General features: G+C 45.5%; 1 protein-coding gene across 39 annotated transcripts in view; it reads right to left on the reverse strand.

Moving 5' to 3' along the window:
• Positions 1-2999: 2999 nt before the first annotated feature.
• The window catches only part of CLASP1 (cytoplasmic linker associated protein 1), a 246530-nt gene continuing 221865 nt past the window's right edge, over positions 3000-27664 (reverse strand). For all 39 annotated transcript variants that reach the window (XM_033111629.1, XM_033111635.1, XM_033111608.1 and 36 more), the window contains 3 exons: positions 15534-15740; positions 14054-14170; positions 3000-6009 (listed from right to left, as the gene is read on the reverse strand). In XM_033111629.1, the coding sequence (XP_032967520.1) occupies positions 5923-6009; positions 14054-14170; positions 15534-15740 (411 nt within the window). In that variant the 3' untranslated portion in view covers positions 3000-5922. The remainder of the gene's footprint in view (positions 6010-14053; positions 14171-15533; positions 15741-27664) is intronic.

Below are 27664 nucleotides of genomic sequence, written 5' to 3' on the forward strand. Positions count from 1 at the left end.
ATCCCAGAGCCGTAGGGAATTTACCCAGGAACGCCATCTCCAGAGGGGCCCCGAGCTGCCCAGGTCTCAACCCTGGCAGCAGGCCCGGTGTCTGAGGAGGGCACTGGTGTGGAAGCATTTTAATGTTTTTAAATACATAATCTAAGATTAGATGCCCATTCACATGACCTTTGTCCGTTCTTGCCTGGAGCCACTGAAGTATAAGTTAATAAATACTGGAGGAAAAGGAAAGGCCAGGCAGGCTGGGGCTAAGGCTCTTCAGGGAAGAGCTTTCCGGAGCGGGAGCTTTATACCCCTGGGAAGCGTATGTCCTGTTTGCCCGAGACACTCCTGCTGTCCCTCTGCTAGTGGCTCCCCATTTCCCTTTAAAGATCCTAGTCTGGTGCTGAGTTAGTCACCACCCATTACCCGTAATGTCGGTGGTGGTCTGGTGACATCCTGGAGCCAGCACCGTTTCTTGCAACAGCTTGTCTCAGGATCGTCCCACAGCTGGGGCTACACCCTCCGTCATGTTTTAAGCAGAAGGCTCTGCAACAGCTCTCAGGCTGTGGTCGCAGACCAGAAGCATCAACATCACCTGGAATTGGTTAGAAATGCACATTTCCAGGCCCCCGACCTCCCCACCCCCACCCCCCATGGAGTTGGGGGAGGGGTGACGCCAGTCTCTGCTTCACCCCCAGGGGACTCTGACGTGCCCTCTGCAATTTCAGGAAAGATGTGCTCCGGGTGGGGAGGGATGGAGGCAGGGGAGGCAGCTGCTAGACAGAGGTGGGTACCTGGGTCTTAGCCCCAACTCCACTCATCACTGTCCAGCTGGGAGTTTTCCTCCTGCCTGTTTCCTCACCTGGAAATCGAACACAACACACCCTTTCTCTGCACCTCGGGACTGACATAAACATCACTGAGACGCCTCAGATGAGAATTCTTCCAAACGCTAAGTGCCTCACCAATTATATTAATGCCACCTGTCAACCGCCCTTTCCCCCTCCCCCATTACTGATCCAAGAATGTCAAGAACGGTGGCCTTTAAGTCAGAGGTTTTCACCTTGGGACCCTTGGACAGCTTCTGCAATCTTCTAGGATTGAAAATTGGAGAAAGAAGTATCAGTAACTTAAGATATGCAGATGACACCCTAATGGCAGAAAGTAGCAATGATTTGAAACGACTTTTGATGAAAGAAGAAAGTGCCAAAGCAGGACTGCATTTGAACATCAAGAACACAAAAATCATGACTAGAGAAAAAAATACACAACTTGAACAGAGACAATGAAGACACTGAAATTGTTCAAGATTTTGCTTACCCTGATTCAGTCATTGACTCAAATGGAGACGGCAGCCAAGAAATCAGGAGGAGGCTGAGACTCAAGGGCAGCAATGGAAGAATTAGAGAAGATCAAGGAGAACAAAGATGTGTCATTAGCAACCAAGGCTAAGGTCATCCACACCCTCGTGTTCCCAATTACTATGTGCGGATGTGAAAGTCGGACAGTGAGGAAGGCTGATAGGAAAAACATTGATTCATTTGAAATATGGTGCTGAAGGAGAGCTCTGTGGAAAACCTGGGCAACCAGAAAGATGGACAAGTGGGTCCTGGAGCAAAAGAAGCCTGAAACATCACTGGAGGCAAAAATGACTGAACTGAAGCTGTCTTACTTCAGGCACCTCATGAGAAGGCAGGGTTCTTTGCAAAAGACAATACTGCTGGGAAAACAAGAAAGCAGGAAAAGAGGAAGACCACATATGGGATGACTTGATTCCATAGAAACCATAGGCATGAGTTTGCAGAAGCTGAGCAGGGCTGAGGACGGGACACTGTGGATGGACATCACTCAATCAGAGGGTCACCAGGAGTTGGAGACACTCAATAGCACCTAACACACGATCGCGCGCAAATGTTCATTTTTCTGGAGACCATTCAGATCCCCCAAAGCCAAGACCTGCTACTGAAATGGGCTCTGTATCTCCACCCCACAACCATTGCCTGTAATGGTCGGAAAGATGGCAAGGACTTCCTGGCAGCGCTTGGAGAAGGGTGGGCAATGGCGCCGGGGCAGGGGTGGAGGTTCAAATATAGAAAGCAGCACTGCCTGCCTTGCCTGAATGTGGTCGGTGCATCCCCCGGGGCTTTTCCACATTTGTGAACCGTTAATGGACTCTGCACACACGGACGAGGGGGTGACCTCACCCTCCCGAGTATTCCCCACTCCACGGCAGGGGGCTGGGCAGGGGTCTTATGCAGCATTTACCCTGCCAGCTGCTTCACTTACATCGTGTCTATTAACCCTCACTGCACCTCCATGAAGCAGTGCTCACTCCAGTTTATAAATGAAGACCGAGGCAGGACGTGACATGACTTGCCCAACAGTGAAGCGGGGAGCTGAGATTTGAACCCAGGTATGTGTGATCTGTATCCCTCTGCAGTCACATGTCAGTGGTAGGTGGTGGGCCACAGGGGAAAGGAGGCTCAGTCACGGGGTAGCGATACTTGCCATGTATCATTGAACAGGATGGAAACTCAAAGTATTTTTAAAATGAAAGTATAGCTTCAAGGAGCCGGACTGGTGGCCTTGGTGTGGTGCCCACGTTCCTCCCAAGACCACACTCCTGCCAGCTGTCAGGCCGCCCGTTACGCCTTTCCCCGAGGTCCCAGTGGAGACCCGCCTGCCCCCAGCAGTTCGCCTGCTGGTTTCTGAAAGCCAGTGTTCTTTCTCCTTACTCAGACGAGGGGGAGGCCACACGAGGGAGGACCCCTTGCTCATGCAGTTCACCAGGGGTCCTCGTGCCCAACTTTTCCAGCCCACACTGCACACAGCAGCTCCCGGTCACCCTGGTCAGGTGGGAAAGTGCCCCTAGGGTTAGCCCTGTTCCATCACGAGGAGAAAGAGGCCCCTTGATGGAGTCCCCTCAGATTATAGATGTGGCCACGTTCTGATGTCAGGGAGATGGGATAAGCTATCTGTAGGGCACAGTGATGAAAAAGACTGCTCCAACGCAGGAAACTGAATTAAGTTTCGTTTATTCTAGGGCAAACTCAAAAGGGTTTTTTTTGTTTTCTTTTTTAGCAAATCCTAGCACATTATTAACAACGACAAAAAAAAATCTGTACATTTGCCATGATACACTTGAAAGTGAAACAAATAAGATATAAATACAGATATGGATGTAACATGAAAAAGCCAAAAAAGAAAAAAACAAAAAACAAAAACAAAAACCAAAACAAAACAAAAAACAAAAACCCAACCTAGGGGTGTGGGGACCATGCGTGTGAACACAGTGCTGACAAAACTATTTTGGTGGCTGATATTTTTCAGAGCATTTCTTTCTTCATTTTCAAACATCACTGTTAGCAAAGTCCTGTGGAATTCTACAAAGTTCTTATTTGCTGTTCTTCAATGTGTAGTATTATGCTTGATAAATAAGGGCGGCAGGGAAAGAAAAAGATGAGACAAAAATCTGTTGCACCGCCCGCACAGGGCACTGAGAAGCTAGTGAGGGACAGTCAGCCCCACGGCTGTGCGGGCACTGGGCCAGAGCACACTCAGGTGGGCTCTGGGGGTCCTGGAAGTCAGGTAAACAGGGGCGGCAAACTCAGTCTGGGTGCTTTGTTCTTCTGAGTTCTGTTGTGTCATCTGAACAGAAGCCCTGCAGGGAAGCGGGCAGGCGGCTGCAGCTGTCAGGATGCCGAGGGCGGCGGGCCCGGCGTCCCTCCCTGTGAGGTGGCGGCGGCATGCGAGTGTCCTCGGAGGCGGGCAGCGGTTGGACTGAGGCCAAGAGATCTGTTAGTGCCTGTATCTCTGAGTCAGGAGACCGAAGGTTGGGCAAGTGACATCAAGGCGAGCCCTTTGTGAGGACGATGAGGACATCTGGCAATGTTCAAGATTTCTTCCCCACTGGAGGCGGGGGCCATGGTGACCTGGGAGTCACAGAGTTGAGGGAGAAGGTCCACCCAAACACACGAGGCATATAACAACTCATACATAACCTAGCCAGACACAGGTCTCTACAACGGAGCAGTCATCAGATGCTCTGCTGACTCACTTGTAGAGTATAAAAAAGAATCCCATTAGTGAAATATTAACAAACAGTATTTATCAATGAGAGTAAGGCCTGGTCCTGGTATATTTTGAGCCAAAAATAAGCCAATAATATTAAACCACTTAAAACGCACCACTCAAGTTCCCTCAACAGCAGCAGTGGGGTACTCACTCCCTACATATGTGAGACACCCCTACACGCGTGCACACACACGCACGCACACACAGTGAAAGCACCCTGGCTTCACTGTTCCTGGACCTTCATTTTCAAAGCCTAGCTCCAAATAAAGTATGTAAAATAAAATCTGAATGAAAATGAGTTACATTTGCTATAGTGTCTTTCCCAACTCCCAACATCAAAGCTGGAGGGTGAGCAGACTGGGGTGTGGAGGTCGGAGGTGAGAACCTCACAACCTCGGCTCCTCGGCGCGGCCGGCTGAAGGGACTCTGCACTGAGCCAGCACACACCTCATTAACAGTTAACATCAGAACAGGCATTTTCCTGTGGGAAAAAAATCAGTTTCCATTTAGAGTAGTTAGGAGATGACAAATTTCATGATTGCATTAAGAATTTCCATTTGGCTTTAGGAATTTTACTCAACACTTATTTAACCACACTCCACACTTCTATGGTTACTTTGGAGCATTCAAACCCTCAGAAACTTTGTAAAAAGGGGCAGTTTCTCTGGTAATTTTTAATTGAAGAAAAGGAAACTCTAAAATTGTGTTTCAAATCCTGTTTTTCTGCAATTTGCCACTCACCATAATCACTTTTTCCTTAAACAATGACTATTTTAACAGATGATCAAGGAAGTACTTCAGTCCATAAATTAAAAAAAATAATAATTCTGATACCTGGTTTCTCTAGACTTTTCTTCGATCTTAATCCCAAATTAAACAGAGAAGTCAAAACTCAGATGGTAGAGTTGCCACTTACTAGATCAAGTGAAAACCTTTTAAAATTGAGCAGCTTAAGCAAAGGATGGCGGAGAGGAAAAAAGATGGCGCCCAGCCAGAATCACCAAAAACCAGGTTGTGAGAGAAGTGTTTTCCAAAGATCTTAGTAGCAAAACAAACTACTTCCCGTATCTTCTATGTGTCACGAAATGCCATTTTAGGCATCACCAACTGATGCAATACATTTACGTCGATTTTTTTGTTTGGGTATAAACTCTGTGGGTTCTTCGGAGTGGAAGCTCTGGGGCGGGGGCCGACAGCATCACGGCATTGTTCCGCGGGCTGGGAGCCTGTCCTGGAAGAAGACCACGAGGCTGCCCTCCTAAACCACAGTGAGGGCAGTCAGCCTCCAGTCTTGAAATGATAAGCAAAATTCTACTTGTTTTGTTAAAAAGCCATCTTCAGGCTTTTCTCCGTTTCTTGCCAAGACTCTAATGCACCTTCTTAGTAGGTCTCATAATACAATTTAAAGACGCACAACCCTTTCGTGGTGTTAGTTGTGAAAGTGGGGAGGTGCCCCCCACAGGCCACATCCAGAAGAAAGTAAACTAAGATGAAAGAGAAACACAAATTGACACACGCTCCTTCCTCAACTCTGTTAACTGAAGAGAAAATGCTCCTTCCTACAACTACTGGGTAAAGAGCTCTGATTTTTAAAAACCGCACCCCGCACACATGGGTTTAGGATCTCAGCAGGCTGTGTAAGACATGTTTAAGTATGGCTCTTTTCTTTTCTGATTCCTTTTGCTTTGCTTTGTTTACATTCAATACCAGTAAGATTCTACACAAAAGCTGGAAGGGACCAAAATACTGATTGTAATAAATATTTGCAGGCCTCCTTGCCCTGACTGGGCAGCCGATGAAGGGGAGGGGAGGGTCTCTGAGAGGCACCCCGATTGCTTCTAGGGCAAAACAGACTCGGCGTCGCCATTAGCTGTGTGTGGAGACATCCGAAGAGGAGCTGCTGTTGCTGTTCGTGGTCTGGGCCCTCTTTATATATAAGTTTAGTAGCTTCATCTGCAAAGATAAGGTACAACTGGATTAGCAGCAGGAAAAGCAATCAGAAAGTAGAAAACAAGGAGGGAAACCCCAGGTGACAGTAATAGCATGTCCCTTAATTAGAAACTCGTTATCCAAGTATTTACTGAGTGCCTACTCCTTATCCCACACATCTGCCGGGGCCACAGTGACAGGGAAGAGGCCAGAGTCTAGAGGAGAGGGAAATGCATGGCTTATGACAAAAGGGAAGAAACATGCAATAATGGGCTATTAGGACTCCCTGGGATACAGCAGATGAGGGGCAGACCCACACATTCAGGGGCGACTGCAGCCAAGGGGAGGTGCCCTCCAGGCTAGCGGAAAAGCATGCAGAGAGCCCACGCTTCACAGGGATAAAGTAGCTAAGCCAAGATTAGAAGTCAAGTTTTCTAACTTTCACACCTTTGCTGACGCGGCTCCTCCCACCTCACACCTTCTCTCTCCTCCTCCATTTCTGCCTCCTGAAACCGACCAAACCACCGAGGCATCTGTGACCTACTACCTTAAAGGCCACCTCCATCAAGTTGTCCCTCATCTGTTCATTTGGATGTGACCATTCCTTCCTTTCCACTCCGGTGCCACTCCCACCCCTACTGTAACTTAACTTAGCACATGCCACCTCGTGCCACAGGGAGCAGTGGACTTCCGGCAAGACTGGACCTCCTTAATGCCAGACACTGTGTCACTAACTAACATCCTCCCTGATGGGCGCAGCGCTTGGCAGTGAAAGGGCTTTCATATCTGAGACCTCACCCGCTTTGAATGTAAGCCCTCCTGAACCCTCAAGATAAATAAAGCAGCACATAACATAGTAGGTTCTTAAATACCTGTGGAACATCACTAAGTTCATGTTATGTTGAGAATTTGCCCGATCATATTAAGAAGAAGAGAAACAGATATTTGCAGAAGCAGAATGCCTATAGTAGGATCTACGTGAGACATGACATACTATCTACAGCCTTGTACCTGCCTCGCTCTAAACGTGCTGTAAGGCTGAGACAATTATCAGGCAGCCGGGGGAGGAGAGGCTGGTCTCGGGGACCCATGAAGAGATGCTCAGGGTGGTGTGTGTGGCACACAGGAAGCAGTGCCCTCTGATGACCGGGGTGACAGGAAGAGCGAGCGTACAGAGCTCCTACCAGAGGCAAAGGCACCCTGCTCCCAGCCCGCACCAAGCTATCATGTACACACACGCAGAGACTGAAAAGACTGCTGCGCTGTGGGTTTCCCACACAGGGAGTCTGCAGTGAGCACCCTGGAGCTTGCTACTTTATTCAACAGCCCATCTCTGTGATCTCGCCACGCCGGGACATGCAGTGCTGTCTTACTCCTTTCACCTGCAGTGGACTATGTCATGTTAATTTACAGTATATGTCAGTTTGTTTTTCATTCCCCACCTTTAAGTATCTTAAACATTTTAACATAATGCAAGTGCTATGATGAAAGTTCCACCACTTTACACAAGTATTTCAATGCTTTAAAGCTCAGTGTGATACGTCCAGGCCCAATCAGGTTCAAGGGAAACCCTGGCACATTAGACAAAGGATTGACCTGAGGCTCAATAGTTCTAAAACCAACTTCACACTAACTAGTCGTGTGACCTCTAACAGTTTCTAAATCTCAACTACTCCACCTGCAAAATGAAGAGCAATAACACTTCCAAGGAGCTTCTGCAGCTCCTTGTTCATAAAATGTGTCCTTTAAACACACAGTTCTACCCAAGTTGTTCAGACTGCTACTTCCTGTACTTTGGTCCTTCTTCTCTCCTGGGCAACCCACCCCCATCCTGCCTAGTCCCACTTCCTCCGAGAAGTCTCCTCTTCCTCCTACTCCAGTGGGCGTAGGACCCAACAGTCAGAGCCTGTTTCACTCTGTCTACTGCCTGCTGGTCACTCCTGGGCAGCTGTACAAGTTTCCTTCTGTGCCAATCCCATCTCCCAGCTGTATTTTATGCTATTTCAGGGCAGGATGAGTTTTTGCTTTTCCCATATGCATTAGCATAGTGTAGTGAAGAAAGCAGGTTCCTAATACATACTTGTTGAATCAGAGGGTTTTTTTTAAAGAAAAAAATGATCTAGAAGACAAGACAGTTATATTTCTGTGAGAGCCAGATTAAAAAAGAGCTGTGAAACATTGTACAGGGATGGCTGTACAACCAAAAGTACAGGGATGGCTATATATGTATCACAAAAATGGACTTTAAACAAAAAATGGTTACAAGAGACAAAGAAATATATATTAATAAAAGGTCAATACAGCAAAAACATGTAACAATTATAAACATTTATGCATCTTAATAAAATGCCATCAAAATATACGAAGCAAAAATGGACAGAATTAAAGAGAGAAATAGTTTTACAATAATAGTTGGAGACTTTAATAATGGAAAGAAGCAGAGAGTAAGGAAGAAAATAGAGGACTTGAACAATACAATGAATCAACAAGATCTAAGAGACATATCGGAGAATTCCACCCAACAACAGCAGAATATACATTCTTTTCAAGTGCATTTGAGCATTCTCCAGGATATATTATATGTTAGGACACAAATCTCAACAGATTTAAAAAGATAAGTATACAAAGTAGCTTCTCTGACCACAACCAAATGAAATTAGAAATCAATAACAAGAGAAAACTGAAAAATTCACAAATGTGTGGAAACTGAACAACACACTTAAAAAAAAACCCCAAAAAACAATGAAGAAATCACAAAGAAAATTAGAAACTATCTTGAAACAAATGAAGACGAAAACATAACATACCAAAACTTATAGGATGCAGTGCAAAGAGGGATATTTACAGCTGTAAACGTTTATATTAAAAAAGCAAGATCCCATATCAACAACTTAACTTTACATCTTAAGGGACTAGAAAAAAATAAACAAAGCCCAAAACTAGCAGAAGGAAGGAAATACTAAAGATCAGAGCAGAGATAAATGAAATAGAAAAATAGAGAAAAATTAATGAAACCAAAGGTCGATTCTTTAAAAAAAAGAAATTGACAAACCTTTAGCTAAGTTGACTAAGGAAAAAAACACTCAAATTACTAAAATCAGAAATGAATGTGGACATTACTACTGGTTCTACAGAAATCAGAAAGATTATAGAAGAATACTATAAATAATAGTACACCAACAAATTAGATAACCTTAATGAAATGGACAATTTCCTAGAAACACAAAACCTACCAAGATTGAATCATGAAGAGAAAATCTGAACAGACCTATAACTAGTAAGGAGATTAAATTGTAATAAAAGTCTGACAAAGAAAAGCCTTGGACCAGATGGCTTCACTGGTCCAAACATTTAGAGAATAAAATGCTCCTCAAATATTTCCAGAAAACTACACAGAAAAGAACACTGTCAAACTCACGCTATGAGGTCAGTATTGTTCTGATACCAAAGCTCAACAAAAACATTACAAGAAAACTACAGTTTGAATACTGATACAAAAATCTTCAAGACTAACAAACTATATATAACAGCATATTAAAAAGTTTATACACCGTGACCATTTATGCACCAAGCGGAATTTATTCCTGAAATGTAAGGATGGTTCAACACACGAAAATTGATCAAGATAATACACCACATTAACATAATGAAGGAAAAAAACCCCACACGATTATCTCAATTGATGCAGAAAAAGCATTTGACAAAATTCAATACATTTTCATGATAAAAATACTTAGCATACTAGGAATAGAAGGAAACTACCTCAGCACATCCAAAGCTACATATATGAAATGCCCACAGTGAACATTATGTTCGATGGTGAAAGACTGGAAGCTGTTCCTCTAAGATCAGGGACAAGGCAAGGATACCTGCTTTTTATCAATTCTACTCAATATAGTACTGTAAGTTCCAGCCAGAGCAATTAGGCAGGTAAAGAAATAATAGGCATCCATACTGAAAAAGAAGTAAAATTATCTTTGTAGATGCTATGATCTTATATGTAGAAAATCCTAAAGATTCCACAAAAACTGTTAAAACTAATAAGTGAATTCAGCAAAATACCAGGACACAAAATCAACGAGCAAAAACCAGTTGCCTTTCTATATACTAACAATGAAAAATAAACAATCGAAAAGGAAGTTAAGAAAACAATTCCATTTAGAAAAGCATCAAAAAGAATAAAATACTTAGGAATTAACTAAATCAAAGAAGTGAAAGAATTGTACAGTAAAAACTATAAAATGTTACTGAAAGTAATTAAAGGCATAAATAAATGAAAAGATATCCCATGTTCATGGATTGGAAAAAAATGTTGTTAAGATGTCAGTACTACCCCCAAAGCTATCTAGGGTCAATTAAATACGTATCAAAATCCCAATGAGGTTTTTGCAGAAATGAAAAATCAACCTTAAATTCATATGGAATCTCAACAGACCCCAAATAGCCAAATGATCTAGAAAAAGAACAAAGCTTAAGGACAGCCACTTCTGATTTCAAAACTTACTACAAAACTACAGTAATCAAAACAGTGTTGTGCTGCCACAAAGACAGACATATAGACAATTGAACAGACCAGAAAGCCCAGAAATAAACCCTCACATATGTGATCAAATGATTTTTTACAAGGGTGCCAAGACCATTCAATGGGAAAAGGGGTAGTCTTTTCAACAGATGGTGTTGGGAAAACTGGATAATCACAAGAAAAAGAATGAAGCTGGACTTTTACCTAACACCTACACAAAAATTAACTCAAAATGGATCAGGGACCTGCCTATAAGAGCTAAAATAATAAAAATCTTAGAAGAAAACATTGGGCAAAAGCTTCATAACTAATTGGATTTGTCAATGATTTCTTGAATATGACACCAAAAGTACAGCAACAAAAACAATAGCAGACAAACTGGGCTTTGTTAGAATTAAAAATGTTGTGCATTAAAAGATAAGGAATCAATAACCAGAATATACAGAGAACTTCTAAAACTCAACAGCAACAAAAAAACAAACAACCCATTTCAAAAATGGGCAAAGGACTTGAACAGACATTTCTCTGAAAAAGATATATAACTGGCAGACAAGCGTAAGCGTATGAAAAGATTCTCAGTACCAACAATCATTGGGAAAATGTAAATCAAAACAATACCACTTCACACCAGCTGTTAGGACGGCTATTATCAAAAAATGAGAATACAAATGCTGGAGAATGTGGCGAAACTGGAATCCTTGTGCACTGCAGAGGGAATGTAAAAAGGGACAGCCACCATGGAAAACAGTCTGGCGGTTATCACATAATCCAGCAATTCTACTCCTGGATATATACCCAAAAGAACTAAAAGCAGGGTCTCAAAGAGATATTTGTACACCCATGTTCATCGCAGTATTTGTCACAACAGCCAAAATGTGTAAACAGCCCAAGTGTCCATGACCAAGAAGTGAACAAGCAAAATGTTGTATGTACAAACAATGGAATACTGTTCAGCCTTCTAAAGGAAGGAAATTCTGACACATGCTATGACATGGATGAACCTTGAGGACATTATGCTCAGTGGAAGAAGCCAGCCACCCAAAGCCAGACCCTTGTATGAGGCACCTGAGTAGTCAGATTCATAGAGACAGAAAGGAGAATGAATGGTGGCGGCCAGGGGCTGGGGGAGGGGGCGGGAGAGTTAGTTAGTTAATGGCTCGGGGTTTCAGCTTTACAAGAGGAAACGAGATCTGTGGATGGATGGTGGTGATGGTTGTACAGCACTGTGAATGTACTCCGTGCCAGTGAACCGTACACTGAAAATGGTTGAGACAGTACATTTTATGTTTATGAGTATTTTACCACAGTAAAAAAAAAAAATTGAGAAGAAGTAAAAAGAAAGCTTGCTCAGGGTCACACAGCTAGTAAGTGGGGGACAGAGACAAGAAGGCAGGTGTTCTGACCCCCCAAAAGCCAGTGTTGCTGCCACAGCAATGGGACACTTCTCAAAATGCCCCACAGGTTCCTCCCTGCCTGTCCCTGCATCAGGCCTTTGTCTACAGAACCTGGTACCATTTATTAACTTAAGTAGTGGAAGGCGGTTGTGATAGGCCTGGTTGCAGAGAAACAGGAAGCTACAGCTGGATTCTATCTACTTCTAGTCTAGGCCACTGATACAGACTTAGCACCATGTTCTGTCAGCTACCCAGTTGGGTTTTTTTGGGAAGAGAGGGTATTTTTTTGTTTTAGGAGATATATATTAGACACGATTGAGTTCATATTAACACACGCGAGTTACCACGTCCAAAATCGTAATGGCTGGATGACTTGGGCTACCAAACCAGACAGGAGTTACGGCCAGTCTCCCTCAGCTCTCTGAGCTGACTGAAGTTAAAGTGGGGGAGGGCTCCTGATCAGGATGTGGGCTCTAGACTCAAGGTCACCACTGAGAGGGACAGCACAGGCCAACTGCAGAACAGGCAGGAGAAAACACCTGTATTTTCTCAGTCCCTTATTGGGGGGTCAAATGAGATAACAGGACAGCTCCCTTACTCAGGAAAGCAAGAGTGCCAGCCAAACCGATGTCTGACCAACATTCATTGTGGATGAATTTTCTATTTTAGAAATCCAACTCCCTCTGTGAATGCTCTCTTCTAGGCCCTCACTGCGGCCAGGAACCACCTACAAATCCCTGATGGAGGGAGGAGAGGGGTTCCTGGCCCAGCACACAGCTCGTGAGTCTCGGCTCCGTACTTGTCAGACTGTGGTTAGGGAAGGGGTCGAGGAGGAGCATTTGTAGGAGCAGAGACGGAAAGAGATGCTGGAAAATGGCATCAGGTGCAGCAGCGCCCAAACATGTGTCCACACCTGCCTCGCTCACATCTTCCAACCTACACGCTTGTTTGTCTGCGAGAGCAGTGAAGTTCTCTTTCTGGGCCAGTGAGTGGTTCTCAACTGTGCCCCACAGGGGACATCTAGCCATGGGTGGGGACTCTAGTAGACTGTCATGGCTGAGGGGTGGGGTGTGCTACTGGCATCCCAGGTGGTGGTCAGGGATGCTGCTGATCCGGCAACGCCCAGGACAGCCCCCCACAACCTTGGGGCCTGACGTGTCTGTAGTGCCGAGGGTCCTGCAGCCCTGCTCTGGACAAAGGTGGGCAGAGCTCTGGGAGCAGGCTCACACTGTCTGATGCTCACCAACTGTGTCCAAGGAACAGTTCTATTGGAAAAGGAATGGGTGGTAACTTGCTGATTCCTTGTCTCCTAAGGAGAAGGATCCTCTGCTTGGATCACACCACTGCCAGGCACTTCTGAACTCTATTTCGATGCACTTCCTCCACAGGCAGCCCCGCCCCCAAGGGATCTGAGGCCCCGCCTCCTACCCCCCTGCTTCTCCTGCCAGAGCTTGGGGTTTCCTCCCTGCCCTCACCTGGCAGGTTCATCAGATCTAAGTTTTCTTTTAAACCAATAAGCACTCTAGTTACTCTCATCTTCAGTGAGCCAAGAGTCCTTTTGTTCTATTTTCTGCCTGACTCTTGACTACTCAAAGGAACTTGAGAGGCAGTCTGGTGAGTGAAAAGCCTGGCTTCGGGAGTAAGATCACTGTGTCCCTTTGGACAGGTTAATTGCGGGCTAACTGTCCTTACGCACAGGGCAATGTTGTGCTGAATGAATGAGTCCACACGTGCAAAGTGTGGAGGACAGCGGCTGGGACTTGGCAGGTACAAGGCAAGAGTCAGCTATCATTCCTGTTGATGCTACGAGAAACCCAGTCCCGACTCAGCAATTTGTTAATCTAGCAGGCAAATTTCCTTAGTGTTTCTGTGAGAGAAGACAAGCTGATTTCTAAACAAAGTCATCTTCCCTTTGGGAATAAGCTAGAAGCTCAAAGCTATCGCTTCAAAAACCGGTGTTACCACAGACTACGCTGTAACTTAACGTGACTTCCTTATACAGTTGTTCACTTTCCTCATTAGAAAAAGGCTTTTGGAGAAATGAGGCCCAGCTACAACATACATGATGAGAAAAACTTGTCTGGGGTCCAGAGCCGCAGACAAGCTGGCAGAGCCCAGGTATGTGTATCAGTCCCTGTAACACTATACGTACCTTGCTCCCTGTGAGCTGTGCGAGGTGAGGTTTCAGCTCTTCTCCAATTACGGAATAAATTGCCACTAAGCAAAACACGCTGGCCTTCCGCACACTACTTTCAGTGTTGTCATAACCCTACAGAGTCAGAAGAGGAACACAAAAGGGAAACGAGATCAAAGATTTGCTTCAGTCACTATTTCATCAACATTGCCACAAATGCCCTTATAGTTCAACCTTGGACTTGTCAAAAGCAACCAGGATACACCTTCGCTCTGCGACTGAACCCAGGGAGCTTTCGCCCCAGAGGCCAACACTTCGTGGTGTTGAGTGAGGGGGCTCCTGGGCTCTGGGAGCAGGAGGCTGGCGAGCTGCAGATGGTCTGCGCCTGCACAGGGCACTGCTTATAAAGAGCGGCCACCATACAGTCACCGAGAAACGTCATGAGAGACAGAACGAGAAAAGGAAATTAAGAGGGAACAATAACTTGCTTCTTTCTCGTTTCTCCCAATGGTAAAACCAATTTCATGTGAAAATCCCTTTAAGGAAATGAGAACTACTTCACTCATCTTACGGGCAAACCTCTCTGCCATCCAGAGACGGCTGGGGAACGTCCAGACAGCCTGACATTTGGTAGTGTCCCTATACAGCTGGGCCTCCACCGACTGGTCAGCCTTATCCCGACCCTACACCAAAGGGACTGCCTGCTGTTCTCCAAAGCCTCCAGGATTTTTCAGCCGTTGTGTCTTTCCCTCTGCCTGGAATAATCCAGTCCTCAACAATATATATTTAAATCCCCAGGCCACATGCTCTGCAAACAGCAGCATTTATTAAATGTGAAGCCGATCTCTCTACCCTGCCCACTGAAATCTCTTTCTAGGACCCATTTAACACCTCATCTATGAGCCTTCTCTTTGCCACCCTGCCCTGGAAATTACCTTTCCACCGCTAATCTCCTCCCTATCTGGCACCAGCATCACTAGCTGCCTGCACGGCGGTACTGTGTCCCACGGCAGAGAACACCCTGAGGCAGTGCCCCAACAGTGGAAGACATCTGTACCTTCCAGAGTCTGTCCAACGCAACACCTCATGCTTACAAGGGTTTCAGTAAACATTTGCTGCATATATGAGAGCAAGGACCATTACTTGCTTTTGCAACCCATGGCCCACCTGTCCAGGGCTGGGGCCCACAGACGTGCAACAAGGGTTTGTTGAAGGAATGGACAGAAAAAAAAAAATCAAAACATGTTTACACTACACAGTTCGCTCTGGGAGCCGCAGTTCTAGGCTGCCAGGAAAAGCTTCCTGCTACATCAGAGGAGGGTGGGCTAGAAGACAAGAGAGACGGTGTGAGGCGTCCAAGCCACGCAGCCTCCTGGGTTCTAACCACAGTCACCATCCGGCCTTACTGACCGCCCCCCTTCACGTGACCGAGGAGAGTCGAGCCCCACCTCCCCGAGTGGCACAGCCGCGTCCCAGGCCACGCCGCCACAGGGCCTACCTGCAGCAAGCCGGGGATGATGTCTGCAAGGAGCTGCAGCAGGGACTCCCTGGCGATCCTCTCGACGACCTTGGTCTGCATCTTGATGGCAGCGAGGTTGATGGGGTAGTCGGCCGTCTGGATGATGGGGCAGAGCACTTTGATGCACTGCTCGGGGTGGATGGAACTGGCCAGCGTGGACGCAGCCTCCTCGGCAGCTCTCACCACCTGAAACACAGGTCCCCCAGGGAGTGAGCGCCACATACTGCTGGAGTGCAAAGATCCAATAACGCTGCCGCCTAATTTCAGAGGCCAAATGACAGATTTCACTTAAGGCCACATGGCAGCCATCACTTCCTCTGGCCAATTTGTTAAACAAAGTAATAGCAGAGTAGTTTGGAGGGTAATTTTATAGAGAAATGGGGCCATGGGAAGGCAGACATAGGGGATTCTGGCAAAAATCTTAGGTTAGAAATGTGGTTCTCTGAGTGTAGTCTACCCCCCACAGCAGCAGCAAAGTCTCCGAGAACCTGTTAGAAATGTAACTTCTCAGGTCCCACCTGGACCTGCTAAATCAGAGATTGTGGGGGTGGAGCCCAGCAAGCTGTTTTAATAAGTACGTGGGAGATTCTTCAGTACATGGAAATTTGAAAGTCTCTGCACTAGCAGATTGGGACCTGGAAACATAAATGCTTTCCAATGGCGTGTGGGCCACCAACTGGAATCACTGAAAGAAGCCTGGAAGGAAATCAGAATGACCTTGAGACTTACATTTCCACGGAAGTGCCTAAGTGCAAAGTGTTTTCCTGAGGAGCCTCTTGTGGAAAGTTGCTTTTCCAGCAATCTGTGCTCAGGGTATCACCTCATGGCCAAAGAGCAGCTTCTGGCCTCTGATGGGATCATGCTGCACCGGGACACGATGGTCACCAGAAGGGCCACGGAGACCTTTGTTACAATGGTGAACTCCTAATGCAAAACCCAGTGAGGAAGGAGAGCCCAGGGCTTGGGCTCAGAGAGCTGGAGGCAAAGCCCAGTCATGCCGTTCCCGCATGCGAAGCCCTCATTTCCTCAGCTGTGAACGGGCATGTCTCAGAGACCATAAGAGGAGTGGTACTGAGATGTACTCGACATTCAGGAAACGGTGGTTACTACTAATAATGGCATAGGAGTACATACCGTGTTCCCCCCAAAATAAGACCTAACCGGAAGATAAGCCCAGGCATGATTTTTCAGGAGGACACCCCCTGACACCCCGTCTCCAGGAGGGCAAGCCACAAGGTGGACGCAGGTGCTACCAGTCACTGTAAGGAGGCACTGTCCGTCAGAGCCCTGGGTTCCTCTCGAGAAAGGGCTGGGTCAGATCTCAGGGCTCCAGTTGTAGCTGTGGGACAAGACGCCGCTCAGCCTTGCATTCAGCCTGGGCCACACTATCTGGGAATGGGGCTCACTGCGTGGAGCTTGCTTCACTGGACACGTGTCCGCTCTACTCTCGGGGAGATAAAGGAAAATCCTTTCCACACCAGGGAACTGGAGTCATCTCACTTAAAAATCCACATACTGGGGCGGCCGGTTAGCTCAGTTGGTTAGAGCGCGGTGCTCTTAACAAGGTTGCCAGTTCGATTCCCACATGGGACACTGTGAGCTGCTCCCCCCACAACTATACTGAAACAACTACTTGACGTGGAGCTGATGGGTCCTGGAAAAACACACTTAAAATAAATAAAAGTTTAAAAAAAAAGTTCACACAATTAGGGCTTTTAGTGGATTGCTAATAGTGGGTTTTTCACTGAGTTCCAGTCTGGCTACTCACACCCCAATATCCGGCATTTAACACTATAAAAAATCTAGAAAGAAATGCACAAAATGTTAACACTCATTATCTCAGAATGGTAAGATTAAGGGTAATTTTATTTCATTCATATTTTTTATATTGAAAAATTACAATGAGTATCACATGAGCATTTGTAGCAAGGAAAATGTATTCATAAAAATCTACTTAAAATGCTTTTTGAGTTAGCAGTGCAGCCCTCGGTTCAAGGCGGAAGGTACGAGAGTGCTGCACTCCACGGAGGCAGCCCCTCGTACATCTTCCTGAACTGAACCTGACCCCTGGCAGGGAGCAGGTACTCCTTGGGTGTTAGCTGAGCCTGCTGCCTATGTAACACTATAATGTATATTATTATTATTATAATTATTATTACTATTTCTGCTTACCTCCTGTTTCCATAAACTCTCTTCTGCTAAACAGAAAACTCATTGTCCCTTAAACAAACGTGGCTGACACATGTGCCCTCCTGGCAGCAGAATCAGCTTCTTTCCTTCAATCCTAGAGTTTCTCTTCATTTCTGGCATCAGATGTAGATTGCTTTGTATTCTTGCTGACATTTCCATGTGTGTTTCTACTTCCCCAACAGGCTGCAAAGGCCCAGCAGGCAGGAACTGGCACATTTCTTTTGTACCCCAAAGTAGGCAGCAAGGCTGGGCACTCACCAGCTAGCTGTTCAACACTTACTGAGGGGCTGAATTTCATTCTCCTGTCTGCTTGAGGCTTTGTTCCTGTTGAAAGAAGTTCTACCTTCCTCAAATCTGAAAGTCACACTGCTTTCGTGTTGGAAGCCTTTTGGACTTTCTCTGGGAGAACCTGCTATCTCCTTAAAGCACTGACCCGGGCTGGGTGTCTCATTAAATAAATCACCCCTATCATCACCTGGCCAGTGGGTTTGTGGACACAACACATACACCTGCGGGGACATATACCGCATTTATGTATTAATCCTTTCAGGAGCCAAAATAAAGACCCAGATCAGCGTGGTTCAAGGGTAAATACTGTGTACCTGTGAGGCATCCAGAACTTCTAAGATTTATCTGTGCTTCTTATGTATGTGCAAGTTCAGGCTTTGCTGAAAAGCACTGTGGAGAGGTAATTTTAAGAGTCATGTTGTACTCTCAAAAAGGACGTAAGAGTCTTAGGAATTTCAAAGCCTCAGCAATTTTTTTCTCTCCACCCTTCCCTCTGCCTTCCATTTGTACTTTCATTTCATTCCGTGTGTGTCCATTCACTCCCACGTGTCAGGACTCAGCTCAGCGCTCAGACCACAGAGGTGAGGATGGATGACTGGCAGTGACAGGGTGGGGGTGGTCCATGCAGAAAGGCAGCGTGACGATGCAAAGGCCCAGGAAATGGAGGATGAGGCCCCGGAATCAGGCAGGGGCCAGACGGGGGGAATCTGCTGCCTGAGGAGCTTCCTGCAGTTGGCCAGGATGAGATGGAAGGAGGGCGGTGAGGGGTGGGAAGCAGAATGACCGTCTGCAGAAGCTCCTCCGGAGCTCTGCACAAATTCCTCCAGCTCAAGGGCCCTTGGCCCTACAGAGCAAGCCCACCCTGCCTCTGCCTCCCCACAGAAAGCAAGTGGTTTGGGTTAGCCAGGTCGCAGGCTCAGCCTTCCCAGGACCTCACTAGACATGAGCGGACTTCTGTGTCAGCAAGCATGAACTCAGTCCCACTTATGGCACGTCACTCCACTTTACACACACATGGAAATAAGACTATTTAAAGAGGCCCACTCTGATTTTTTTCTTGCCAGGTCAAGCTCCTGCAAAAACCACAGCTTTTTCTATACAGGTCCAGGAAAAGTAGAGTGCTGTCTGGCCTGGTGTGTGTGTATGACCTTTACCCTTTTACCCCGACCACGGCAGCCTCAGGGGGTGGAGGGCCACATTCCACCTCTGAGAGCAGTGTGGCATAATCTCAGGTCATTCCTCTGCCAAGACATTTCCTCGGTCTGAGCCACAATTTTTAAAAACGCTAAAATGAGGATTCAGAAACACCTACTTTTACGGTTATTTGGATTGAGAGAAATAACAAAAATGGTAGCTATAAAACACGCGGCTGTTAGCTAGGCCTTGCTGCAGGAACAATGCCAGAGGTGGGGCTTGGCAGTGCAGGTAACTACAAGCCTGGGAGCTCCAGGGCAGCCAGAGAGCGGAGCTCTGACCAGAGGGCCCCTCCTACCCGGTCCGCTGCCCACATCAAGTGGGTCTGCCGCTCTAATACCCTCTCCGAATGCTAAGCTGATGACCATGTAAACATTCTTCAATTGGACACAGAGGGCCACCAAGCCTGGCGCCCGCCTGTGCAGTCCCGTTTTCAGCCGTCTCTCCTCCTACGGCGCCCTGGTAATACTGAGCTGAGGGCACGTCCTGCCAGCCACACTCAGGGCCCGAGTCTAATCCCTGCACTCTTCCTGAATGTGGCTCACTCGTGTTCTTCACCTGGCTGGGCCAAGCCACCACTCAGGACCCACACACCCCAACAGAACCTCCAGGAAGCCTCACGTGCACCCCTTGATCACTGCGCTCAAACATTCTGCTGAAATTGTCTCGCCCACTAGACGGAAAGTTCCGTGAAGGCAAGCTCCCGTCTCAGCTGTCTTTCTATGCCCTGTGCCCAGCACAGTGCATGTCCAATACACATTAGGTACTCGAGAAATGTCTGTCAAACTGATTTTCCCACACTGCATGTATTTTTAAAAAGGCTCACGACTGGCAAAGTCACCTCTTGGCATGCCTCACTGGTCTGCACTTACAAATTCTAACTGAGGAGCTAGTCCAGCCAGTGCAGACGAAGGCCAAGATGCCCACAAATGACCAGCTGGGGTCTTAGGACAATTAGCCATCCAGCCCCAGAGTGTCCCACCTAGGTGACACGCTGGCAGGAAGGACACAGATGTGTTGTTGAGTTTGGGTTAGCTTCTCCCGGTCATGTTGGAAGAGGGGTAGCGTACTTCTTAGAACAGCTCCATCATACATGGATTACCTAAGATGAAGTGCTTTTCTTCCTCGTCACTTCATGCACTCATGCAGTGCACCCATGCTCTGAAATCAATCCTTTCTACTGTAAGCAATTGCTGTTCTTAAGTCTCTTGACACAGTGGCCAGAAAGCTAAGTAATGCTAACTAACAGAGGAAACTTTGGGTCTTAGTTCTTAAACATGGAAAAAAAAGTAAGAGAGTCAGAAAATACTGGATGATTTCATAGATACAGCCAAGTTAGAAAACAGCGATGCACAGGAATCAACACTTATGGTCCCAGCAGGAGGTGGGAAGCAGAGCGATGTGGGGGCAGACACAGGCTCTGGAGCCAGGCTGGGATTCGAGTCCCGGCCGTGCCCCGTAACAGTCACGACAGGAGCAAACGGAAAACCTCCGGGCGCCCGTCAGGGATGCTACAAGCATACGGAGGCACGGATAATAAGTTGCCAGGTTCACAGCGAGAACTCTGTCAAAGGTCTCCTTCTTCTCCAGTCCGTGCTCGACTGTCATTCAGGCTAAAGTGAGTTACCCTGCAGTGAACTGCTGGGGGAACAGACTGTCAGATCTACCGAGCTCAAACCCAAACCGAGGCACAGCTTCCCTTTATACAACTCTAGGAATCCTAGGTGTCACCTGCATGAAGCAATTAATCCCATGTATCTAACACAAGGAGGTTTTCTGAAAATAAACTGCCAGCAGCTGCACTTGAAGATGGTAAGTGCGAGGCCCTCTCTTTTACTGAGGTTCGAGAGAGTGTCCCAAGACACACCGAGTTTTTGGCAAGGGAGGTAGGTGTTCTTGACTTCCCTCTCTATGCCAAACCCCAGCTTTTGGCGAACTGCCTGAATCAGGGGGAACTTCAGGTTTTGCCCGTGTTCTGTGTAACATAAGAAGCGAAGATTAAAAATGTAAGCAAACAGAAAGCAAAAGTCAACATGGGCAACAGAGAGAAAGGAGGACGAGACTTCAGTGGACAGGGTGGCCAAAGCAGCAAGGACGTTAACAAGGGGAGGAGCACATTCATGCGAGAGCAGGATCAGGCGGACTCCTGGGGCAGAAGCCACCTTAAAGCTCTGAAAACAGTTCTATTTCTGATGATTGTACTAGTCTGCTTAGAAACAGGAATTCTTCCTTTTCAAAATTAGTGAAAAATAGTGTCTCGCTAGGAAAAGCATAATTTCCTTATCTAACTTATTTTAAAAAATGAGATCATTACTCAGAATACTGATGAATGTTTGTTTAACGATAAGGTTTCTTTCAGAGCACAGAACTTGTCAAAATTTGAATTGCATGTTTTAAATTCACTAGGTTTGATTTGGCCCTCTCACAAACACATCAGAATAATTGGCTCAATAAAAATAAATAAATAAATAAATAAATTAAAAATCAAATGTTCAGAAATGATTGGAATCAAAGAACTCTTCCGAGGGGAGTACACCTAGTATAGCTACTCGGTCATTTGGAAGCTAAGGAAAAGGTTGGCACACCTTCTGGGAAAAGCTGGGAAGACCCTTATAAAAATAGGATTTGACATGAGTTTGGTGTCCACTCGTATACTGGGCAAATTATGTCTTTGGTCACTGCTATAAACTCTGGGATTCAAGGTGCAGTGCCAACGTGGACCTGAAACTATTATGCGAAACCGTTTAGCTAGGTGAGTTTGGATCTGGTTCTGCCATCTGGTGATCTTGGGAAAAATTTCTTCTGCTTTCTAGGCCTCAGTGCCCTCACCAGTAAAATAAGGGTGAGAATCTGAACCAAGGGTTTTTATACTATTGTGGATTATAAAACCTTATCCTCCACTCCTACTTGGTAAGTGCTCTCCCCTGAAAAAATGCACATATGAAATATTTCAGAAAGCAGATTCTGAATGAAATGATCTCTGACGAAACAGCCATCGCACCCCTGCCTGGAAAAGCAGGTTCAGGGCAACTCTATCTGCAACATGCTAACTAAGGCTCTCAGGTGGGAGACTTACTCTGTCCTCCCCCAAAGGGCAGAATTAGGGCTAGAAGGGAAAATGCTTGAGGAGCCTGGGAGCCCAGGACGAGGCTGTGTCCCGTCCTGGAGGCTCCTCTCTGCATCTCCAATGTCCATCTCTGAGAACTCATGGTGTTCTCCAGCCGAAACATGTTTTCCAGACACTGCAGTGTAGATAGCGACAGATTCGGCTAACACAGTAGTTCAAAGACACAAGTTGTGTTTTCATTGGAGTTTTAAAGTTAATTCAACCAAACTTATATGGCCTTTTTAGATGTAATTAGAGAAATGCAGTTCTATCTGCTTTGTGTAAAATTAAAAAAATTCGACAACAATTCTATTCATAATCGGTCTACTTTCTTCAGTGGAAGAGGATACAAAAGACAGCATCTTCGGTTTCCAACAATGTCAGCCACCTCACTCACTCGATGTTAATGTCAGCCTTGCAGCACATAATGCACCCCTGCTCCCCAATTCACCGAGCGTACGAGCATTTTAGGGATCCACAGAGCTTCTGTGACGTGTGCACAATCACATGGCCAGTGAACTGCAAAAGGAGGATGAGAACCCAGGTTTTCAAACTCCCAATAAAGGTTCCGACATTAAATAATGGCCCCTTTGACTACTTTCTGCATATGAGTTCCCTCAGTAAGATGCCCTTTCTGAAGCTACAGGAGCTAGAGGGCAGGAGTCACACCTGGCTCCTAGGCGGGTCAGTTCACCAGAGAAGCAGAACCACTCACTCCCCTTGCCCCGAGAACAGTGGGAGCAGCAGCTGCTGCTGCTATTCAAACTGGACACCGTGCGCGGCCCTTTACAACCACCCTGTGAGGTGGGCAACGGTATCTCCACCTGAGACACACAAGACGACGGCAGCCTTGGTTTACAGACTCAGCCCAAGCACCCCTTCTAAGCGCATGCTCCTCCCCCAGCCACGCTGCCTGGACTGTGTTAGAATTCTCTCCCTAACATGCCTCCTCAGTCAGTGGCAGGTTCTCACCCCTACGCCGCCGCCGCCACCGCCACCACCGCTTGAATCTGAGGTTCTAACACCTCAGGCACCCTTCCTTGAGGATTCCAGCCCACTCCAAACTTACATTTCACTCTGAACCACATGTTAATTCCTTTCCTTTAAACTCAGCTAAACCACAAGCTCCTTGAAGACTAGAGCACTTGCCCCCACCTCCACCCCCAAGCCCCTGCCGTCAATAATAAAACATTCACCAGAGTTTGGCGTGAATAGTGTCAAGCTATTGGCTCAGCAATTCTGAACTTTCATGTGACTATACAGGTCTCTGGTTTTGTCTTTTTGTTGAAAAGCAAACACAAAGGAAATGAGCTTCTGGCTGCATCTTAAGATTGGGCTCATGGAAAACTGGAGATTTAGAATCTATGAAGTTTTAGGTTTGTTACTCAGTAGCGACTTCTATTATCTTGAGGCTGCATGAGACATGGATAATCATCTAGTCCACTCCTTGGGCTAACAGATAAGAAAAACCAAGGTCTAGAGAGGTGAAGTAACTCCTCCAGGTTCACACGATGCATTGTTCTCAAAACCACTGACAGCATGGCTGCTGCCCTGACGGGCTGCTAAGGGCCATTCCAGACTGCAGGGGTCCGGTTAAGAGGGTGACTGGAGAGTGTCCGTCCCTCCCCCCACCTCCACCCCCGCCCCCAGCTTGAATCTTGTAATGATCCCTCATTACCTGCAATGGTAATTTTTTTTTCCAGTGGGAGGATTTTTTTTTTTTTTAAGTTTCAGGTGTACAAAGCAACATAATAGACATTTACACCCCTCACAAAGTGATAACCCACCCCCCTAAGCTACTACCCCTCTGACACCTTACCCAACTCTTACAATACCATTGACTATTTTCCTTATGCTATATTCCACCTCCCGTGACTATATATAATATTTTACTACACTTGACATACGGTATTATTCTACGTCAGCTCTTCAGGTGTATAGCACATTGGTCCGGCATCTACACCGTCTATGACGTGATCCCCCTGATAAGTCCAGTGACCATCTGGCACCTTACATGATCTTTGCAACATTATTGATTATATTCCCCATAATTTATTTCATATCCCCGTGGCTATATTGTGACTACTAATTTGTACTTTCCCCTCATCCCTTCCCTCTTAACCATCTAGCAACCAACAACTTTTTTTCTATATCTCTAGTTTGTTTCTATTTTGTTTGCTCATTTATTCTGTTCTTTAGATTCCACATATAAGTGAGATCATATGGTATTTGTTTTTCTCAGTCTGACTTATTTCACTTAGTATAATATTCTCAAGGTCCATCCACGTTGTTGCAAATGGTTAAGATTTCATTCTTTTTTTTTTAATTAATTTTTAAAAAAATTTTTATTGGGGAATATTGTGGAAACATTGTGTTTCTCCAGGGCCCATCAGCTCCAAGTTGTGTCCTTCATCCAGTTGTGGAGGGCGCAGCTCAGCTCCAAGTCCAGTCACCATTTTCAATCTTTAGTTGCAGGGGGCGCAGCCCACCATCCCATGAGGGAATTGAACCAGCAACTTTGTTGTTGAGAGCTCGCGCTCTAACCCATTGAGCCATCTGGCCGCCTCTCATTCGTTTTTATAGCCGGGCGGAGAGTGGTTTTAATTGGTGTTTGAAGCAGAACATCAGCTCACTACAAGGCCTTCTCTCTGACACACTCCTGCTCTTCTCTGGCCATGATATTCGCCAAAAGGTAAGACACACCATGGTAGCTGGGTGACGCAGAAGCCAGAAAACGAGTCCCCGAAAAGTTTTCTTTTAAAATCATTTTGGTCTGGCTTTGCTTTGTTAATTCCTTCAAGTCGTAACACATAAAATTAAAAATGACTTAAAAACAACCCCTCCTGAGACCTTTAACAGTGGTTGTTTTATATTTATCTAAGACTGACTTCCCCAAACAAGCCTGAGGCTGGAGTCTGATGCCTCACACACTGAGACTTGTGTGTGTGGCAAGAAATGTTTGGTGACCCGGGATAGTGATATGAATATAGTGACAAGAAATGACACGAACACTTTCCTCTTTTAATAGGCAAGTGTAATCGAATATTCACTAATGTGGCCAAGTTCAGAAAAAGCTAAGCCTAGTGATCAAAAAGTCTCAGTTATAGATTCTCTTCAGGAAATAGAGTTGCTGCTTCCTTTAAGTTTATATACAAGAAACAGTGACTGGCAGCAACAACTGTTCTTACACTGTATGTGTATAAAATGATTCATAATTAGCATAGCAACTATTTACCAAGAAATGGGTCTTTTGAAACAGATAAGGATGTCTGAGAACAGTTTAGGTAGCAGTATTTGTACAGCACATTTTTTAAAGGGTATTTCCATATTCCTATGTCTTTGATTCTCACATCAGTCACGCTTACATAGGTTTATAAAGGTGATGAAAACGAACAACACAGCTGAAGAGGAGGAGACACTGGACTGAAAACCAGGCTTTCTGTGTCACGAGTCATACCTCACACTGACCCCAGAATCTCAATCGTAGAATGAATTCTCTTATTAAATCCTCTCGTTATCAATGAGAAAGAGATTGTGTACCAGCCCTAACAAACAGATTACAACTTCTAAGAACAGAAAAGTTAAAATTAATAGAATATTTTTGAAAAACAGAAAATGGGCTTAAAGATTTTAAAAGATCACCATCAAAGCCTTAGCCCTTTAAGATGCTTGCTAACAGCTACCACTACTGTAAAGCACAGTAACTTCATTAACGAAGCACTGAAACTCAACAGAAAATTTTATTTACTGAAAAGATAAAAACAAGCAGTTAGATAATGAAAGAGATTTACTTATTCAAATAGGGAGAATGAAAACATGTCTGAAGTGACAAACACCAACTTTTTAAACAGAAACTCTAAACTGGTATCCAAATCCTCGACCCAGCTTGCTGCAGAATGTCAATGTTAGCTTAGGATGGATGACGCCTGAGACAAATTTAATGCCTGGTACATTTGCAACATGTAAGAGAGGACATCTGATGCCAAGGTCTCTGAGAACAGCCCTGGGTCAACACACTGGGCCTCGTGCTCTGCATCCCCTGCTGAAGCCTGGGCTCTATCTGCGAAGACAAAACCACTAGCTTCTTATGAGAAGGAAGTCCCGGGAAGCACTAATTAGACAGGCAAATAGAGCTGACTCTGTACGAGCAATATAGTAACTGGGCCTAGAAACATTCTGGATCCTTTCCAATGCATGTTTGAATAATGTCTGAATCAATGTTTGAATGCAATGATGAGAAAGTATAGTGACTAAGGAAATACTGTGTGCAAAATTTTATGACAACACAATGGCTATAACACAAACTTTATGTGCATCTAACTATTTTGCCCTGGAAAACAAAAACAGAATAGAGATAGACTGGGGAAAAGAAAAGAAGACTAGAAGAATTTTAAAGGAAAAGCAAAACAAAAACAAAAGCATACCTAAAATCTAAACATACAGGTGCCCAAGTCAGGCGTGTCAGGCAAAGTGACAGTACAGTCTCATAAGGGAAACATCAAGGGCAACCAAGTCAAGGTGAGTCGGAAAGTACGCGAAGCAGGGAGCCTGCCAATGAGGGCGCTCCTGCCAGAACATAGTGTTTCTCACCTGCTTTACCAGGTAATCAGTGACAGCAGGTGGAGACCCCTGGAGGACAGGAATTATGCGGCCACTGAGTGCTGCTAAATTTACTCTCAGCAGCAGATACTTTCTGCTTTTGTCCCCTAGACAATTTAAAGGACTTTCTTTCCTAAATTTCTCATTCTGCAGGAAAAAAAAATAAAAAGATCCCTCAAGAAAACAGTAAATAATAAATGGAGTATTTAGTTCTATTAACTTGTACTTTTCAGGGTCCACTGCCAAAGTTTCCAAGTTTAGGGTCAGGATGCCCACTTTCAAGGCAGACATCTTCCATGGGGAGAGCTAACAAGTGCCACACACGGTAGATGGCTTAGTTTCACCTTAATGCCACATTCTAGGTATGTCCTAGACAGTGAAAACAACTGACATCATATATGTAAAAGAACTTCAGTTTTATTTCATTTTTTTTGTGCATGTATTCTCATTAAGGAGAAGTTACTATGGTTAGGAAAAAAAAGGAAAAGAAAAAAAAGTCAGCATAGGTCAGTTTCCTCTTGAAAGAGACAGACACATGACCGGGTTTATATCTAGGTTCTGCCAGTAACTGCCATGTGTTACCTGACAAACTATGGTTACTTCTTGGACCCTCTTTCCTCACTTTTTATTGATTATATTAGCTCATCTGGTCCTCACATTTTAAAAGGAGTTCTTATAAGTCGAAAGTGTTTTGTTCAAACACGAGTGATTATACCATCACGCAACCATGCCA

Source organism: Rhinolophus ferrumequinum, chromosome 8, assembly GCF_004115265.2.
Source record: "Rhinolophus ferrumequinum isolate MPI-CBG mRhiFer1 chromosome 8, mRhiFer1_v1.p, whole genome shotgun sequence".
In the NCBI taxonomy this organism is placed as follows: Eukaryota; Metazoa; Chordata; class Mammalia; order Chiroptera; family Rhinolophidae; genus Rhinolophus; species Rhinolophus ferrumequinum.